This window comes from Saccostrea echinata, unplaced genomic scaffold (genome assembly GCF_033153115.1).
Source record: "Saccostrea echinata isolate AGI-Se365-2 ecotype Australia unplaced genomic scaffold, CSIRO_AGI_Sech_v1 ptg000056l, whole genome shotgun sequence".
NCBI classification, from domain to species: Eukaryota; Metazoa; Mollusca; class Bivalvia; order Ostreida; family Ostreidae; genus Saccostrea; species Saccostrea echinata.
Genome location: NW_026889805.1, coordinates 7974344 through 7994108, shown reverse-complemented (window position 1 = coordinate 7994108; position 19765 = coordinate 7974344). Strand labels below are relative to the sequence as shown.

Here is a 19765-nt window from a genome sequence, read left to right as displayed (position 1 = left end):
TACTGATGCATTTTTACCTGATCAATACAGTCTTCGCAATAAAGATTATTTCTAAATGACAGTACTGATTGACTGTCAGTCTTCAATGGCAGAGAAAATTAGCTCCCGAATTAATTACGAGAACCAGTCTAAATGTCCTTGTAAAACATGTCCCAGTATTCTTCTGAAATAATAGATTGGTTCAAGCACAAAAGAACGTTATCAAGTGTTGTTACTTTGCTGCAAAACCAGATTGATAGTAAACCTGACTTCTTATCATGTCTTTTAAAGTAAACAAAAACTTTCAATTTGTTCTAGTCTGATTCGCAGAATGTAATAATTTGTTTTTTGTAGAAATAAAGGCTTAAAAGAGTGAAAAAAAAGAAATGAAAGAAAGGTCCACAAATATAGCATTCCTGGACGTTTCCGAAAGCTTCCACATGGAACTGACGGCCAAGTTGTCAAGAAACAGTATGTTTGGACTTTCATTGCCGATCTATCGAAGCAGGAAAAGAAACACACTAGATGACTTCGATGGAATAAGAAGTATCTTATCACGCAGGTATGTCTGTTTGCTCTACTCTCTAGTCCCTTTTTGTGTAGTGTATTCCTCTTTTTTTCCTCCGTGTGTGTCTAGGAGTAGATAAATAATGATAGATAATTTCTTTGACGGGTTATGTGTACACTTGAGCGGTGAATCAATAGCATAATGTGTATTAGATAACATAAAGGTCAAGGGTCATGCTAGATCTGACACTGACCCCTCTTAACTACAAGAACACGCTGGATGAGCTGAGTAGATTTTCGCCCCAAGAGCTGATACCCCCTTGGCTGTGTAAACATTTATATGGAATTCCCCTAAGTGGATCAAAGGAGTTTAAGACTCGTGCTTCGGCACTGTGCTCTATAGCCTGTTGTACACCACAGGACTTGTCACATTTCTTTTATCATGTAGGGATATCTATAAATGACAAAAACACAGTGATCATATTAATACTATATAAATAAAACTGGATAATCTCTAAGAGAGATAGACATTGATAGTTCTCAAATTCTTATCTATATAACTGTTTAACAATGTTACTTCGCATGCATGACAATCGTAGCTTCTTACATTTTTCAACAAACTCGGATCCCCCCTCCCCCACAGAAAAAACCCTGACTGGATACGATTGTACATACAGACCTTTATTAAGAAGACAGGACACTGGAGCTTGCAACAAATACCCAAGAAGCTGTGATAGAGTACGCTTGTATACGATGCTGTGGATCCGATTTGAAGAAAGCGTACACTAGTCAAAAGTTTTAATCTCATCCTAATACCAAAAGTCATGAATTTCACAATATTTTGGAAGAGGTATCCTTACTTATCTGCTTAACTCTCTTTGCTTACTGAGTCGTAATCGAGCTAAAGGATAAAACTTAGTACATTTTTATCACCTTGGAGCATGCTTATCAACGTAACGTCAAAATCACAACGTCAAGACAGTTTCTCAAAAATACTCCACCTCCTTATTTTACACATAGTATGTGGCGCCTTACACATTTATTAAAAAGGTTTCCCTATCACTTTATTCTTAGTATTCGAGTATTAATGCTTCAATGTCTTAATTTTTTTTACCACGTAACTCTGCTTTCACTAGTTCCGCAAGTGCACATCTTCCCTTGACGTTATTAGCGGTTTTGACCAGATTTTATTGATAATTCATTTCCTTGAATGCCGCTCATCGTCCAAAAAAAAAAAATAAAAAATTCTTTGACATTTATACACACCTGCATGGCTAAATTTTGATATATTTTCTGCTTGGTCCAGCTTTTTCTGAGTTTGTTTTTGTATTGTCTGATTGCAACACAAAGTGTTTTTTTTTTTTTTTTTTTTTTTTTTTTTTTTTTTTTTTGAAAGAAGCACAACTTGTTTCCTGCAATTGATTTCTCTTTCAACGAAACAATTTACTACATTACGGTATATAAAATGATGTGACCATACTCAATTTGAATATTTAATTTTATTTTGCTTTAACGCTATTTTAAACGAGATATCACTACAGACAATTATTGCGATTACATTACTTAATTTTGACTGACTCCGTGACCCCATTTTTTGCAGTTTATATTTTCAATAATTTTAAAATATACCATGAGATACTATAGTATTAAAAAAAAAATTAATTCAAACTATTCGGATTTATTATTGAAATATTTCTACTGAATTGGTTCAAAATTTGACGTTAAGTTAAAAAAGTTATGGCGAAAGTCTACGTATTTTTTTTTAATGACCCTCGTGGTTATTGCTTCAAAGTTTTAAAATATCGAGTAACTATATAGAGGAATTTTTTATTTAGCATTTATTAACAACAAATTTTTAAACTCTAAAACATCTTATTTCCAAATAAATCGATTTTTACATTTATTTATTTATTTTATTTATTTATTTATTTATTTATTTATTTATTTATTTATTTATTTATTTATTTATTTATTTATTTATTTATTTATTTATTTATTTTTTTTTGAACTTAAAAAAAATCAAATATAATAAGACATATATAATTAAATATGTAAAATTAGGAGATAATATAAAATTTTCTATGCTGAAAAAGTATTTCAAAGGATATGCATTAAACATCCATTAAATAAAATTTTAGATGTATAGCATTGGTGTGTACAATGGATATCTTTTTTTTTAAGTAGGGCCTATGTCACTTTATTTGAATCTGCTACTAAAAACAATCATTTTTTTTATGATAATAACAATTTATATGAATTTAATAAAATCATAATAATAATTCATTAAAATTTGATGAAATAATAACGAGAAAATGTAGGAAAGCTAACGAAAGATAATTCTATGTGTGCAAGAGTTACATTCCTTTGGATAACCTCTTCTGTCTTTAGAGTCACGTAACCCACATACTTCAACGGATACCCGGATGTAAACAAAATGGAGGACTTTTGGAGACAATAACATTTACTTGACACAAAAACATGTAAAGTTTCAGGATTTTGTTAATATTATGGCATTTAACTCTCATTTCAAACCATTTTTTGATCCTAAAAATGAAAAAACACAGCGAAACATCGTTGGAACAATCAGCTCCACGAAGTCGAATGACGAGACGAGTGCGATTCAACAGCAGAGGGCACCTGTTACAGTATCAAAGTACATATTTTCTTAAATACAGATAATTTAGATTTTGCAAGATATAATGCAGTACAACTTTTTATTTTTAGATTGTCATTTCCGTACTTTTTGTATTGAATCAAATAGGCTTTAATAAACAAAGACAAAAACTTAAAAAGAGAGATAATTTAAGTACTTCTCATCTTGGAAAAAGAAGAAATTTATTTCCTAGTATTCATATTGTTATCAACACATTTTCTGTATGAATCTTATTGTAATTTTCTTTTTATCCCCCTCCCCCCCCCCCCCCCACAAAGATAGGGCGCAAAATTTTTCAGTCCTTACTTCTGTTGGTGAAAATTTTAATAGTTTTGCTTTATAGCGAGCACAGCGAGCTCGATAGACTAATGTGTAAGAACAGAGAAAATTTGAATTAAAATCTGTATATTCGTCAAGCAAATTTTCTGTGAAATCTCAGAATTCCGTCGCTACCACTTGCCTGCCAGGATTCCATGCTATAAAGGTGAATAAACAGTCCCACAGTTATGTAGTAATTAAGATTTAGTTCTTGTGGAGAGCTTAAACAAACAAAGAATAATTGCATCCTCTCTACAATGCCTTTCGTTACAAAATTGCGAAAGGCCTATTTAGACCCAGTTACGGAAATCAAATGCAACTTACATACAACGTCATGTGATGTCACAGTCATGTGGTTTGAAGTTTGAAGAGGTGGATAGTGTAAGCTTTGTAAAGGTTTTTTATGGTCAACTGCACTTGCCCCAACAGTGGCATCGTAAAACATATTATTTTTAACTAAAGAAATTTAACTCTAATTAATTTTGGCATGCATATTCAACTATTAGTGCCCTTTCGAATATACGAAGCTAATATACATTGATAACTACTTGATTAGATTCATATAAGGAGCTAATAACTACTTGATTAGATTTAGTATATTCCTTCAACTTATGAAGACAAAATCAAAAGGAGAATTGTAATTATTTAATTTTTTATGCATTATATAGGGCATCTTATAGCAAATAATTTAGTAAATTTACTATATGTATAACATTGTTTGTACTTTTGTGAGTTTTGGCTAGGATTAAAATTGACAGTACTAAGGCACTGGAAAGTTGGTAAAACCCGGGGAAAATACAGCTATGATACAACTTACATATTAGCAACATATATATTTGTTTATCATTTTAGACTATTTATTCTATACTTGTGGGCATATTTTATTATTAATGCTATTGTTTCTTGAAATGCATATTAATATATGTTTTAAGAAGAAACGCATAGCCATTGTAGAACTATTTTGCAACAAAAACATAAATACATTAAAATTGAAAATGTATCAGGTATTTATATACATCCTTCAGATGGATTGTACAGTACAAAATACGGTGAGGAGAATCCACAGCTCTGCCCAGGACGAATTTTTGCCCTCAGTGCTCTTAGAGACAAGTAATGAAAAATATGTGCACGAGGGATTTTTTTGCACTGAACAATCAGAACACATGTACAGGGTTGTCCGTAAGAATTGAAATAGCAGGAGGCATTAAAAAAGTAGAAAGGAGTCAGGGTTTCCTCCCTTAAGAGGGGTTTGATGGGGAATACATGTACCAGGATAACCAGGGGACTTTGTCATTATAGGGAGGGAATTCCCTGGCCCCTAGGTCTTACGGACAACCCTGCATGTATTATGGAATGTTTATTGTTTACATCAATTTGAGAGCAGGCTTTTTTTAGCTAAATATTCCATTTATTTATTTGTGGTCACTGGGTAGATGAAATCTTATGATCTATAGATTACTTTTAAAATAAAATCCCAAAAACACAATTTTCTACAAATCTCTGACAATGAGAAGCTGATGAGGGATTTATGTATATTCTATAATGACTTAATTAAAAAGGCATCTGTAGCTTTATAATTTACTTAATCAGTGTAGCTGTTCGGTCAGATCTGATCATTGCTTGGAGATTTGTGGCTCAAAATTCTTTGACAACTAAAATTTCTACTATCTTTACCAAAAGATAATCATGTAACAATGTAATATGGTTCATTTGGAAGATAATTAATTAGTGTAACTTTTATTGATGTATACAAGAGCTGTGTTAGATTTACATTTGTACACTTGGCAGAGGGAGATGTTTTACTTTATCAGAATTTTCTGCATGAACTGTGCTGAATAAATTCCTTGGGACTGGCATAACATTTTCATGTGTACAGTCTCAAGTTATCTGATTCATGGTGTTAAGAGAAATAAAAGGTTGCATGCTAAAGATAAGATACTCATACATCATTTATGAAATATTTGTGGTAAAAGGACTCGTACTGTTGCATGTTGGGCATTTTAGTTTGGGGTGTTGATTTTGTTTGAAGAAATATCATAATCTGCTGTTATGTTTATATTTGAATTTTCATAAAATTTGAGTATATGTTAAAAAAAGACTTTAAATTATTGTATAAATTCAAAAGACTAACATTTTTCGTTAAATGCAGTTTAATTTTTCATTTAATATTTGAATTGAATAATTATCTGATCATTAATTTCAGTAAATGCCAGGAAAATTGGGGGCCATATGTGCATAAACAAGGTGATCTTTTTTATCTGGATGTGAAACAAGACAACAAAAGCAAGTATCAGCAAAGAGGGCATGTATCCGATTGGTCCTCCAATCACCATGTGGAGCAGTCACTGAATTCTGGGAACTCATACACACACAGTGGGGATCACAGTCATCTGGAAAATAACAATCAGCCTCTATATACCAAGAGCTCTGCTGCAGAGACAAAGTATAATAAGAATGAGGTACAGGTGTCAGGAAGTGGTTACAAACATTTTAAACCTAAAATTTTGTTTAGTGATCAGAACATGTTAAAAGAAAATGATTTTAATTCTGAAAATTGTGTCGAAAGTGATACTCACAAAAAGCTAGGTAATGGACAGATCCTTAGTTCTTCCTGCCCTCCAAGTGAGGATAAAATCAAGCATGTTTATTTGGTGCCAAACATAAGAAACTGTTGTTCAAGTGATAAATCTGGAATCATTCTTTGTGAAAAGCTTTTTGGGATTGTGTTATGCCAGTATAACCAAAGGACTCCTCAACATATGCTTAATGGTAGCACATTAGAAAAGCTGGCCAGAGAAAGGAAAATCATTGTACAAGATGTCTTACAGGCCAGTCCTGCCAAACAATCGGCTCAAATTTTTAGAGGTGAATTTCTTGCATTTTTTTTGGCTGTTTTAATGTCCTATTTTTATCAACCTTTACTCACCTAAGAGATTTACAAAGTGAATGAATTTTACAAAATAGAAATAATTCACTAGGCATGTTGATTTATGATACATTTACCCTTTTTCTGTTTTTGATTGTAGGAGATATGTTGGTGTGTTTAAATGACATTGAATTAACATGGGTAAACTTGGATGAAATTTTCAGATCAATCACCAATAGACCAGTAAGTTTTACAAATGTATAATTTATAGCTTTTCTCTTAAAAACAACTGGCTCAAATATGTTTTATGTTTACATTTAGTGTTTTGATATAGTCAATATTTCAATATATTTCAATTGTAAATAAGCTATCTTAGGGATGAATTAGAACAAAACAAACGCATACTCAAGTTATCTTTGGTTTTATTATAGGTAAAGCTAACCTTCCAACTTCCTGTGGTTATTGGGCCAGATAAAAACCCACCACCTTCACGCGTCCCTCCACCTCTACCTCCCAAAACATACCCCCACAAAGTCAGCACCTGTACAGTGGTCCCCACATCCCCACACCAACCACCAAAGAAACAGCGTCCCCAGCTGGGGGATAACATCCTCCAATTAGTGTCCGGTGAAGATAAGTCCAGACTTGTCTTATTTCTGAAGAACATAATGTGTGCTGTTATGTACTTGACTTTAGACTCCCCTGAACCAGAGGAGTCATCAGAAAACACAAAAGAAGACATTGTGTATCAGTTTCCTTGTGACCTTGAGAACAAACTTGTTGATGTCAGAGGGTTATTTTTGACATTGTGTGGAACCGTCCCAGACATCACTGGCAATAATGTTAAATGGTAGGCAATTGTGTTAATAAAGATTTGTAGCATTTTAATATTGTTAAATAAACATGAAAAATTAGGCATTTTTTAAATCACAGACAAACACAAAAAATCAATTTGATGTACTTTGACACTTTTTTTCTAATTTGACCATCTTTTAAATTTTCAGTTGTACCATTAGTCACAAAGGGCAGACAATCCATGTAGTGTTCATACGAGAAGGCCAGGACTTGTTCTTGATGGGCTTTCCCCAATCCAGGTGAGATAAAAATATGTTATTCAAAAAAAGTACTATAAAAACAACTTATTTTAAGAAAACTTTATGACTGATACTGTTTGTAAATGCGAGTATGTGTGTTTTAGAGTTCCTCTGGCATTCTGTGAGGTTGTTATGAAGGAAATGCATAGACTCCTTAAGGTTTTATTTGGTTCCGTGGTCAGGTAAACAATCATCCTTTATAATTTTCATCTTTAATATGAAATTTCTTTAAATGGTTGCAAGTTGATGAATGTGTACAAAGACAATTTTTAAAAAATTTTCTTATACATGTAGTGCTTTTCGGTCTCCAAAGTTTCGTGTCCAGCTGGATCAGCTGTTTTCTCTAACTCTCCACACAGTACTTCTGAATCCAGACATAATCCAACATGGAACAAACTCCAGTATTCCAGCCCAAGTCTTCTTTGAATCAATAACAGGAGCTCAGAGGCTCATCCTTACTCAGGAAAATATGGTACTTATCTCTATCATCTCTGTAATAAAAAAACTTGTGGAATTATTACGTTTGGCAAAAACTGTCTAATCCGACTCCTGTGCAATCCATTTCTCTGTGAAATCTGACACCCAGTCTATTCCAACAAAATTTCTTGCCCATTGCATGTCAGAGTAAAGAGGTTTCACTGTATAGAATTCAATTTTTATGGATTCTGCAGGTACCCCATAACCAACAAATTTATTTCCTCAATAGATATTGACCTTTAATGTAAATCTTTCATAATGAGGCAATTACCTACTGAATTAGATCACCTAAACTTGTAAATTTTTAAACAATTTCCCCATCTAATTAAAGACAATAAAATTCTGCCGCTGTTCTGTTTTACAGTTACTCTGTGATGAAATATTGAGTGAATTCGAAGCTGCTGACTTTGATGAGTTTATGGTAAGAAATTTTCTTTTGCCCAAAACATTTTCTTTTGAAACATTGCCCAAGTTTGATTGATTGTGTTCCACAGGCACTTGTTTCGTATATCGGGTAACACCCTTCTTTTTCTTTCGATAAGGTACCTAATTCAATTTCAGGCACACTCACTTCAAGCTCATATTCTGTTAATATATCAATCAGTAACCTACTTTAAAATGACATCACTGGCTTCGAGAGACTTTTTTCAAATAAATCGTTTCAGACGTCTCTGGTCCAGCCTCTTCATTGTAAACCACTCGTTTATTCCTAGAAAATTACTTCAATACATATTAAGACTCTAGACGGGACACAAGAACTTCTGGTTGGGGTTATAGATGTAGGATGAAACCAGAGCCTTCCAAGTTTTCCATTCTGAGGTCTCTGGTTTTATCGTAGACTACAATCCTAACTGGAAGTTCTTGTATCCCCTCTTGAGTCTTAATATGTATCAAGGTAATTTTCATGGAATAAATAAGTGGTTTACAATAAAGAGGCTCAACCAGAGACGTTTGAAACGGTTTATTTGAAAAAAAGTCTTTTGAAGCGAACAATGTCATTTTAAAGTAGGTTAATGATTGATATATTAACAAAATACATGCTTTAAGCTAGGGTGCCTGAAATTGAGTTTGGTACCTTGTGGAAAGAAAAAGAAGGGTGTGACCCTATATACAAAACAAGTGCCTGTGTTGTGTTCCTATTTAAGTAATTTTGTTCATTATTGTCCTATTTTAACCAAATACAAACTAATTCCAATAAATTTTTCATTCACAGGAAGAGGAAGATCTGTTTGAAAGGAGAACATTTACTGTGTTAGGGACCTGTCTATACTATAAGGTATGAAAAGAGAACATTTACTGTGTAAGGGACCTGTCTATACTATAAGTTATGAAAGGAGAACATTTACTGTGTTAGGGACCTGTCTATACTATAAGTTATGAAAGGAGAACATTTACGGTGATAGGGACCTGTCTATACTATAAGTTATGAAAGGAGAACATTTACTGTGTTAGGGACCTGTCTATACTATAAGGTATGAAAGTAGAACATTTACTGTGTTAGGGACCTGTCTATACTATAAGTTATGAAAGGAGAACATTTACTGTGTTAGGGACCTGTCTATACTATAAGGTATGAAAGTAGAACATTTACTGTGTTAGGGACCTGTCTATACTATAAGGTATGAAAGTAGAACATTTACTGTGTTAGGGACCTGTCTATACTATAAGGTATGAAAGTAGAACATTTACTGTGTTAGGGACCTGTCTATACTATAAGGTATGAAAGTAGAACATTTACTGTGTTAGGGACCTGTCTATACTATAAGGTATGAAAGTAGAACATTTACTGTGTTAGGGACCTGTCTATACTATAAGGTATGAAAGTAGAACATTTACTGTGTTAGGGACCTGTCTATACTATAAGTTATGAAAGGAGAACATTTACTGTGTTAGGGACCTGTCTATACTATAAGGTATGAAAGTAGAACATTTACTGTGTTAGGGACCTGTCTATACTATAAGTTATGAAAGGAGAACATTTACTGTGATAGGGACCTGTCTATACTATAAGGTATGAAAGTAGAACATTTACTGTGTTAGGGACCTGTCTATACTATAAGGTATGAAAGTAGAACATTTACTGTGTTAGGGACCTGTCTATACTATAAGTTATGAAAGTAGAACATTTACTGTGTTAGGGACCTGTCTATACTATAAGGTATGAAAGTAGAACATTTACTGTGTTAGGGACCTGTCTATACTATAAGTTATGAAAGGAGAACATTTACTGTGTTAGGGACCTGTCTATACTATAAGTTATGAAAGGAGAACATTTACTGTGTTAGGGACCTGTCTATACTATAAGGTATGAAAGGAGAACATTTACTGTGTTAGGGACCTGTCTATACTATAAGGTATGAAAGTAGAACATTTACTGTGTTAGGAACCTGTCTATACTATAAGGTATGAAAGGAGAACATTTACTGTGATAGGGACCTGTCTATACAACATGTATAAGGTTTGAAGGATAGAAAGTACTGAGATACCCTCTGTCATATGTCTGTGTTGATAAGTGTAGTCAAATTGGATGCGGTGTAATATACATTGATAGTACATTTTCATGTTAATTTTGTAGGAATATCTCCTGTGTAACCACCTACCAGTCTCTGATTTCCAAGATGTCCACCTCTTTGTTAAATATCACAGCCTGCTTCAGCTAATGGGCAGAAAGAGTGTGGAAGATCTGGTAATTTGGAGGGAAATGTTTCCTACCCGTCGATGTCACTGTAGGGAGGCCCCACCCCCAGGGTATACAGAGCCCACAGGGCACTGGTTTCTGCTACTTGTGGGAATGGTAAGACCAACTAAATATTGATTTGTTGTAATGGCATTATGGTTATTTACAAAAAGGAAATAAGTCAAAAATATACATGTATGTAACATGTTGCTATTTTCAGAAACATTTTTTATTGGGTACCTTGCTTGAGATGGGAGGTTGCACAAAGACACGGAATATTCCACTGTCTCCTGATCCATTCTATGTGAGTCAAGCTAAGGCCACTCTACTGCAGTTTGAGACCGATGATGTTGCGATGGCTCAGTGCTGTGAGAAAAGGTAACACATAAACCTGATTCAGGTCAACTTTTTCTCAGATATAGCTGATGATGACTTTGTCAGGTTGAGTAAATATATGTCATACTGAATTTTGGGTACATGTTTTTGTGAATATTTAGATTGACAGCAGAATCCAGTGGTCCTACTTTGGTCAGTGCCGATTCTATGTTACTTGGTATCAAATCAAAGAAGGAAGATGGGTCATTTATCAGTCCTGCCAAAGTGCAGGAATCTCCCAAGAGCCGTAAGCATCTAATTCACTCTCTAAGTGCTTGTAACAAAAACATACAGCAAACTTTGCACATAAACAATAAACATATGATTTATTGCTTACAATACATACCAGCATACTATACCAGTACATGTAAATGGCACCCTATTTATTCACATATTTAGTTATTAACTGCCAGATTTTCTCTTGTTTATACTGTTGATCCATTTTTTATTAAAGGAAATTAGAGATATTATACTATAATTATTTTAAAGTACGTCTAAAAATAAATAAGAATTTTTCTTCTGGTTCTGATTACTTGTGGAATTCATGTGAAGGAGAATTCTTTGACTTTTCAATTTATAAACTGGATCAGTAGTGTATTGCTATTATAGACTGTATCGAACCACTGTTATCTTAGAGATGTATCAGTTTTGTCAGTCCTAGTAGCTTGCACTGTTTGTCATGTTAACTGTGTGTCTGCACATATATCTTGCTTTGACAGCTACCATTCTGTCCCCCACTTACACTCTCCTCTTTAAGTGGCCACTTTCTCCAAATAATGACACCAACACTGGTAAGTCTCGGAAAGTTCTGATAAATCTTAAAACAGGCATTTAGTGATGTTTCTCATGATGAAATTTTGTTAAATAGGTAGTAATATTTTCTTGTTTCATTAATTGCAACACTAAAGAAGCGATAACAGAGACAAAACAATTATTTAAAATATTAATACAAAAAGAAGATAAATTGTAAAAATGCATTTCATGTTACTGAGTATATTAACTTTAAATTAACTTTAAATTAGGCACCCTTTCTTCATTCTTTTAAAATGATGCTACCTTTAAATTCCCAGGGTTGACAGAGGAATCCTCAGATCAATACAGGGGTGGATCCAATAGTGACGTTTCCACTCCTATAATGAAACGCCATGGAAGTCGTTTATCATATGGTTCCAATGATTCTGCAGGAAGTGGGAGTAGCTCTGGGCCACACAACAAGGTATTTATACATTATATAGAATTATGTCTCATACACCAGTTTATGTTCATATATGATGAAATGCTTTTCACTGATATCCTGAATTGTCAGTGTGTTTTCTCAGACTTAGAAACATTGTTCTATTTAAGAAACTATACATTTAAAAGCTAAGCTTGCATGATGTAAAGCCTATTTTTTTTTTAATACAGGGAAAATTGGGCAGCAAATCTGGTTCAGTCTTTGATGTCAATAGTAATAACAGTGCAATTCATCCAGAACCATACAAAGTAATCAGGTGAGATGATGGTTCAGCTTGGCTGGTTTTTACCAGAATTTAGATATAACCCAATTATTAAGTGTCCTTTTCTTTTTATCTATACTTTTTAACACACAATGTCTTCTATCTAACAGAGTAACCAGAGGTTGCCAGAACACGTTGTTTCATGCTGTTCAGTTTGACAGTGTGGAGGGTGTGTTTATCTCCCCTACCCCACAGGCTATGGCTGTCTCCCAGGGACATCTTCATGGTCAGGTTCTCTTCAACTTCTACAAGAGTTGTCTGCAAATACGCAATTCATTTCACAGCAACCTTCCTCAACAGGTATGTCAAAATATGTAATAGCAAGTAGAGCAAGCGGCAAAAGCACTGCTTATGCATTGAACTTCATAGACAACGTGTAGGAACAGAAGAAATTTGGGTTGAAAGCTACACAGTGTTCAAAGAAATTTTATGAGTCCATGTGGAAAAATTCTAAAACTCCCAGTCCTCTTTATGTGCATAGCAACATGGTGGCTAAACAAAGCAAAGACTTAAATTGTACTTCAATAAAGATATTTACTAAATAGAATTTTATGGAATCTCCATGCTACAAAACATTCCCCCTCAATAAATTTTGACGTAATTTTTTTGGTCACTAAAACATCTCAGGTTTTACCTTTTTTGTTGGAATTATAATAGAACTATCTGAGAAATTTTTATTTTTAATCCTGAGGTATTAGCCTTGTTGTCATATAATATATTAAACCCTGCAATATTTTGAACCCGGGTTCAATATTTTGCGGTATCAAAATATTATGCTACACCGGGTTTGTTACCCATTTTACCAACTTTCAAAGATATTATTTCACAAACTGCTTTGGCCCTAATGGTTTCACTATTGGGAAATATTATATTGGCTTAGCTTTTTAACCCTTGCTTTTGCTGAAAGGTTGAATTTTGATTTGGGTCTTCCTGTCCATTTATCTGTCATTTTCTCTGTAATACTCTAAAAGTTGTTTAGGTTTTCATATTATTACTCCCTATGTCTTTTTAAAAAATCTATTGATTTTTGAGTTTAAAAAATCAAAAGCCAAGGTCAGAAATTTATATGTTGCATATAGATAACTTCAGTTCTCTTTGAGCTTTTGCAATGAAACTTGAGTTGATGACTCTCAACTTAAGAAAGACCCTATTGATTTTAAGGCCAAAGGTGAAAGGTCAAGGTCACAAGTGCATACAAATGTGTATGGTATGAAATGGTTTTCAGATTCACTTCAATACTGTCTATAACTAAAACATGACCCATTTGGTTTTGAGGAAAAGTCAAAAGTCAAAGTCACGGACTTGTATATTGTCTCTGGATAACTCTGTATTTAAATGGGACATAAATTCCCTGAATTATCTTGTTCATATACAAATGTACATATACACATTTTACTTAAGGTAAAAAAAATGTCTTTTGGTCATGTATATGATTTATTGATGTAGAAATTTGCTAATTGACCAATTTTTGCTCAGGCCAAACTGAATCCACGGAACTTGAAGTGGGGAGTGAACTCAATGTGTCTCCAGGAGCAGGGATTGCTGTTTAGTTATGTGCAGCCTCAGGAAAACAAAAAAACACCAATAACTCTAACATACTGGGTAGTGGGGTAAGCTAGACTCTCTATATACAGGTTCAAATGTTAAAAAATGCTCTCATTTCTTAAATATTATACCCCCGCTCCGAAGGAGAGGGGGGTATACTGTTTTACCCTTGTGTGTCTGTCTGACTATCCGTCTGTGTGTGTGTCCGTCTGTCTGTCCGTAACAAATTTTGGTCGCAGTTTTTTCAGCAATTACTCATCGGTGATGCTTGAAATTTTAGCACACTCTTTGTTTAGGCATGCCATATGGTGGGATTCATTTTTGTGAGAATCCAACGTCAACTTCCTGTTTATCCATGCGTCTGTCCGTACCATACATTACAAATTTTGGTCGCAGTTTTCTCAGCAATTACTCATCGCTGATGCTTGAAATTTTAGCACACTCTTTGTTTAGGAATACCATATGGTGGGATTCATTTTTTGAGAATCCGACATCAACTTCCTGTTTATCCGTACGTCTGTCCGTACCATACATAACAAATTTTGGTCGCAGTTTTTTGAGAATCTGACGTCAACTTCCTGTTTATCCATGCGTCTGTCTGTACCATACATTACAAATTTTGGTTGCAGATTTCTCAGCAACTACTTTTTGCAGATGCTTGAAAGTTTAGCACACTCATTGTTTAGGCATGTCATATGATGGGATTCATTTTTGTATGAATCTGATGTCAACTTCTTGTTTATCCCTGTGTCTGTCCAAAAATGAACTTGTGTATTCACATCAGAGCAGGGGTATTAATTTAGTGAGCATTGGCTCACAGACTTCTTGTTTTTTTTAATGTGCACTGAATATTAACCAGCACTTACATATATGTACTTACATGTACTAAGTGGTACTTGCATGTACTAAGCAGTTATAAGGGTCTTTATGATAAGAGTTTTATGGAAGACAAGTTCACCTCATTCTGTAGTAAATTACACAAGCACCTGTTAAATTTATTTTGAAAATAATTGTATCTTGTTAAGGAATGCAGAATTTATCTTTGAAACAGGATGAAATTAACCAATAAGATTTTTTTTTCAGACGAATATTACAACAGGACAAGGAGCTGTACGTGTGTTTCCATGAATCTATTCCTCAGTCCACTGTTGAGCTGGCCTTCAGGGTGGGGTTTGGTACATGAATCTATTCCTCAGTCCACTTTTGAGCTGGACTTCAGGGTGGGATTTGGTACATGAATCTATTTCCCAGTCCACTGTTGAGCTGGTCTTCAGGGTGGGGTTTGGTACATGAATCTATTCCTCAATCCACTGTTGAGCTGGCCTTCAGGGTGGGGTTTGGTACACGAATGTATTCCTCAGTCCACTGTTGAGCTGGCCTTCAGGGTGGGGTTTGGTACATGAATCTATTCCTCAGTCCACTGTTGAGCTGGCTTTCAGGATGGGATTTGGTAAATGACAGCCTGACATGTGTGCCATATAGTTTTTTTAATGATTACCCAGTGAAAAAAAATACAGGATTTAGTTTGCATGACTGAAAATTCCTCTTGCCACAAGGAAGTAGTTAGTTGTGGGATAAATACACCATTCAAGGCTACTCACAGCAGTTATAACTACACAAATTGTTCAGAACATTTATATATTTCATATATAGGTCTTTCAGAGTGTGAGATTATGTACATTTTAACATGGAATATAAAGAATCCATCAACAGGTTAACAGACACAATCTTTATTTTTTTTTCTGTGATACACTTTAAGTCTGTGGTAACCGTGAATGATATTTGTTATATTTTATTTTTTTGATAGGTACAAACAAATTTGTGGTGCTACATTTCACAAAGATCATTTCCAATTTTTTTTTACTGTTTACTTTTTATTATATGTGTTTTTGCCTTTTAAAAATCCAATTAAATGCATAGATTTTTTCCCCCAAAAACTTTGCCTTTGAATTTGTCAGTTTATTATTTACTACACATATTTCTCTGCAGAGTTAGTATTTTTAAAATGTATTTTAGGAATAAAAAATAAGAAATTTCTTGTTTTATTTGCTATACAGATACACGTACAATGAAATCATATGTACAGTGTATAGCTGTTAATGATGTTAATTTTTTTCATAGAAGTGTCTCCTCAATTTAGTTAGATTTTTAAATATTTTGTCATATAAAAGCTATTTTGTCCAATCCATAGTCATTATATTATACTTAAATTTTCTAAAAATAAATTGCTTGTAAGAACTGTTAGAGGTTGAACAACCTGGATTAGATAGAAATATATAGTTTACATGCTACAATAGTGTGAAACTTTGTATTCATACTGACAAAAATAATCTAACATCATTTATAATTTACAATCCAGTGATAACGATCCTTGTGCAATATAAAGAGGGTTATTAATGTTTTGTAGTTGGATAGGGAATTTATTTTACTCCTGAGGCATTATTTTTTTAATATTTTCACAAGTGCAAAGCACTAGTGAAAATATAAAAAAAAAAACTTTCTCATAAGTGAAGTAAATTTCATATTCAAGTACAAAACATTGAATTTTCTGTTTATTACATTTTCTGATTTTCCCCTTGCCTTCATCTTATTGTAATGCAGTGTCATAGGCTCTGAATTCATAGTTGAGCAGTTAAGATGTCACAGCTAAGCAACTGTGAGATTGAAATTGTGAGTTTTGGATTTTAACAACATATATGGATAGTGGAAATTTTAGTCTTTGTCAGAATGGTTTATTTACTCTTGCTATCCAAAAGGGGGGGGGGGGGGGGGTCCACATCAACTCTAACAAATGTCAGACTTGGAAATTTTTTTTGACAAGCAAAAAAAAAGAAGAAGAGAAAAAAAATAACAACTACTCCAAACCTGCAGACCTGAAACCTATTTCATGTTGGATGGGGTTATTGTAAACATTTTCCTTAGTTATATTTCTTCAGGTACATGCAGTACCTTTTTAAGAGGCGTCTGTATTTCCTAAAGGGGGGGGGGTTTAAAGGTCATTTTTTTATTCCAATATTTTTTCATAGAAATTTAATTACTCTTAAATTTCAGGGGGAGTCCAGAACCCTCACTTTGATATTTTTTCACACTGTAACAAAATATCACTTTTATTCAGTAAATAACTTACAGAATTTCACTGCTGAAAATGTAATAAATATCGGGGGGGGGGGGGGGGGGGGAGAGAGAGAGAGAGAGAGAATGTACACTAAGAGAGGTATTAGAAGGTATTTAAAAACATAGTCACTGTTTGTAAACAGTTCTCAGGCAGTTTATGGTGAGGTTTTGGGTTTTGACTGATACATTAACAGAAATTTACTACCAATAAAATTCTCTAACACTGAAATATAACATCCACAAACATACATTCTTGATTAAAAAAATACAAAATTCCAATGATAATGACATGGAAGAGACAAGCACAAATTAAAGCACTGGCCATACCTTATATTATACAATTAATTGCAGATTGTTTTATTTGATGCAATTGTTTTTTTTTTCTGTCATTTATCAGGAATTACTAGTTCAGTGAACACATACTGGTGTATATTGAAATCCATATTGACAATCATGGAATCGAACTATTTTTTTTTCACTCATATGCATGTTCAAAAACATTTTATGTTTGTTTATGTCTTTATTACATGTCCAAGGTGTGTTGAAGTGAATACTTGTTATGAATAATATTTTCTTAATACTTTATCAATATTTGAATTATTATTTTCTTTCTGGAGTGCCAGTAATAATATGCTGCATATGGAGTTTATTGAAACATAATAACACAATGGAACCTCCATATGTTGTATGGTATGATAGATATACATGTATTTATTTTATTGTCAGTTGTTTTGAATTTTAAAATTCTAATATATATATATATATATATAACACTTGAAATCTGTGAATATTATTTTTAATTGATGCTATCTGAAGCTCTCTGAGGGGCAGAGAGCAACTAATCTAAAAACATAATTCTCTAGTCTGTAGGTCTCTGGAGGAGTATAGAGAGTGATAGATCTGTATACGTAGCTCTCTAGTCTGTAAGTGGAGGAGCAGAGAGTGACAGATCTGTATATGCAGCTCTCTAGTCTGTAGGTCTATGGAGGAGCAGAGAGTGACAGATCTGTATATGTAGCTCTCTAGTCTGTAGATGGAGGAGCAGAGAGTGACAGATCTGTACATGTAGCTCTCTAGTCTTTTGGTGGAGGAGCAGAGAGTGACAGATCTGTATACGTAGCTCTCTAGTCTGTAGGTCTCTGGAGGAGTAGAGAGTGACAGTTCTGTATACGTAGCTCTCTAGTCTGTTGGTGGAGGAGCAGAGTGTGACAGATTTGTAAACATAGCTCTCTTGTCTGTATGTCTCGTGAGGAGCAGAGAGTGACAGATCTGTATACGTAGCTCTCTAGTCTTTTGGTGGAGGAGCAGAGAGTGACAGATCTGTATATGTAGCTCTCTAGTCTGTAGGTGGAGGAGCAGAGAGCGACAGATCTGTATATGTAGGTCTCTAGTCTGTTGGTGGAGGTGCAGAGAGTGACAGATCTGTATACGTAGCTCTCTAGTCTGTAGGTGGAGGAGCAGAGGATGACAGATCTGTATATGTAGCTCTCTAGTCTGTAGGTGGAGGAGCAGAGAGTGACAGATCTGTATACGTAGCTCTCTAGTCTGTAGGTGGAGGAGCAGAGAGTGACAGATCTGTATATGTAGCTCTCTAGTCTGTAGGTGGAGGAGCAGAGAGTGACAGATCTGTATACGTAGCTCTCTAGTCTGTAGGTGGAGGAGCAGAGAGTGACAGATCTGTATATGTAGCTCTCTAATCTGTAGGTGGAGGAGTAGAGAGTGACAGATTTGTATATGTAGCTCTCTAGTCTTTTCGTGGAGGAGCAGAGAGTGACAGATCTGTAAACGTAGCTTTCTAGTCTGTAGGTCTCTGGAGGAGCAGAGAGTGACAGATGTGTATACGTAGCTCTCTAGTCTGTTGGTGGAGGAGCAGAGAGTGACAGATTTGTAAACATAGCTCTCTAGTCTGTATGTCTCGTGAGGAGCAAAGAGTGACAGATCTGTATACGTAGCTCTCTAGTCTTTTTGGTGGAGGAGCAGAGAGCGACAGATCTGTATATGTAGCTCTCTAGTCTGTTGGTGGAGGTGCAGAGAGTGACAGATCTGTATATGTAGCTCTCTAGTCTGTAGGTCTCTGGAGGAGCAGAGAGTGACAGATCTGTATACGTAGCTCTCTAGTCTGTAGGTGGAGGAGCAGAGAGCGACAGATCTGTATATGTAAGTCTCTAGTCTGTTGGTGGAGGTGCAGAGAGTGACAGATCTGTATATGTAGGTCTCTAGTCTGTTGGTGGAGGTGCAGAGAGTGACAGATCTGTATACGTAGCTCTCTAGTCTGTAGGTGGAGGAGCAGAGGATGACAGATCTGCATATGTAGCTCTCTAGTCTTTTGGTGGAGGAGCAGAGAGTGACAGATCTGTAAACGTAGCTCTCTAGTCTGTAGGTCTCTGGAGGAGCAGAGAGTGATGACAGATTTGTAAACATAGCTCTCTAGTCTGTATGTCTCTGGAGGAGCAGAGAGTGACAGATCTGTATACATAGCTCTCTAGTCTGTAGGTGGAGGAGCAGAGAGTGACAGATCTGTATACGTAGCTCTCTAGTCTGTAGGTGGAGGAGCAGAGAGTGACAGATCTGTATACGTAGCTCTCTAGTCTGAAGGTGGAGGAGCAGAGAGTGACAGATCTGTATATGTAGCTCTCTAATCTGTAGGTGGAGGAGTAGAGAGTG

General features: G+C 34.7%; 1 protein-coding gene across 4 annotated transcripts; it reads left to right on the top strand.

The window, feature by feature from the left end:
• The first annotated feature begins 365 nt into the window (after positions 1 to 365).
• LOC133173129 (protein inturned-like) lies at positions 366 to 15902 on the top strand. Of its 4 annotated transcripts, XM_061308064.1 has the most exons (19): positions 2911 to 3139; positions 4483 to 4567; positions 5661 to 6322; positions 6484 to 6566; positions 6755 to 7173; positions 7328 to 7417; positions 7522 to 7599; positions 7712 to 7889; positions 8259 to 8315; positions 9108 to 9170; positions 10470 to 10688; positions 10792 to 10949; positions 11069 to 11193; positions 11666 to 11737; positions 12017 to 12162; positions 12351 to 12436; positions 12553 to 12742; positions 13919 to 14052; positions 15071 to 15902. In XM_061308064.1, exons 1-19 carry the CDS (start codon positions 3037 to 3039, stop codon positions 15168 to 15170), a joined length of 3048 nt encoding a protein of 1015 aa, XP_061164048.1. In that variant the 5' UTR covers positions 2911 to 3036; the 3' UTR covers positions 15171 to 15902. The 4 variants fall into 4 exon arrangements, with proteins under 4 accessions (XP_061164049.1, XP_061164051.1, XP_061164048.1 ...); XM_061308065.1 differs by lacking the exons at positions 2911 to 3139; positions 4483 to 4567 and adding an exon at positions 366 to 541; XM_061308067.1 differs by lacking the exon at positions 4483 to 4567 and having other exon boundaries at positions 2892 to 3139; positions 15071 to 15901.
• Positions 15903 to 19765: the final 3863 nt, after the last annotated feature.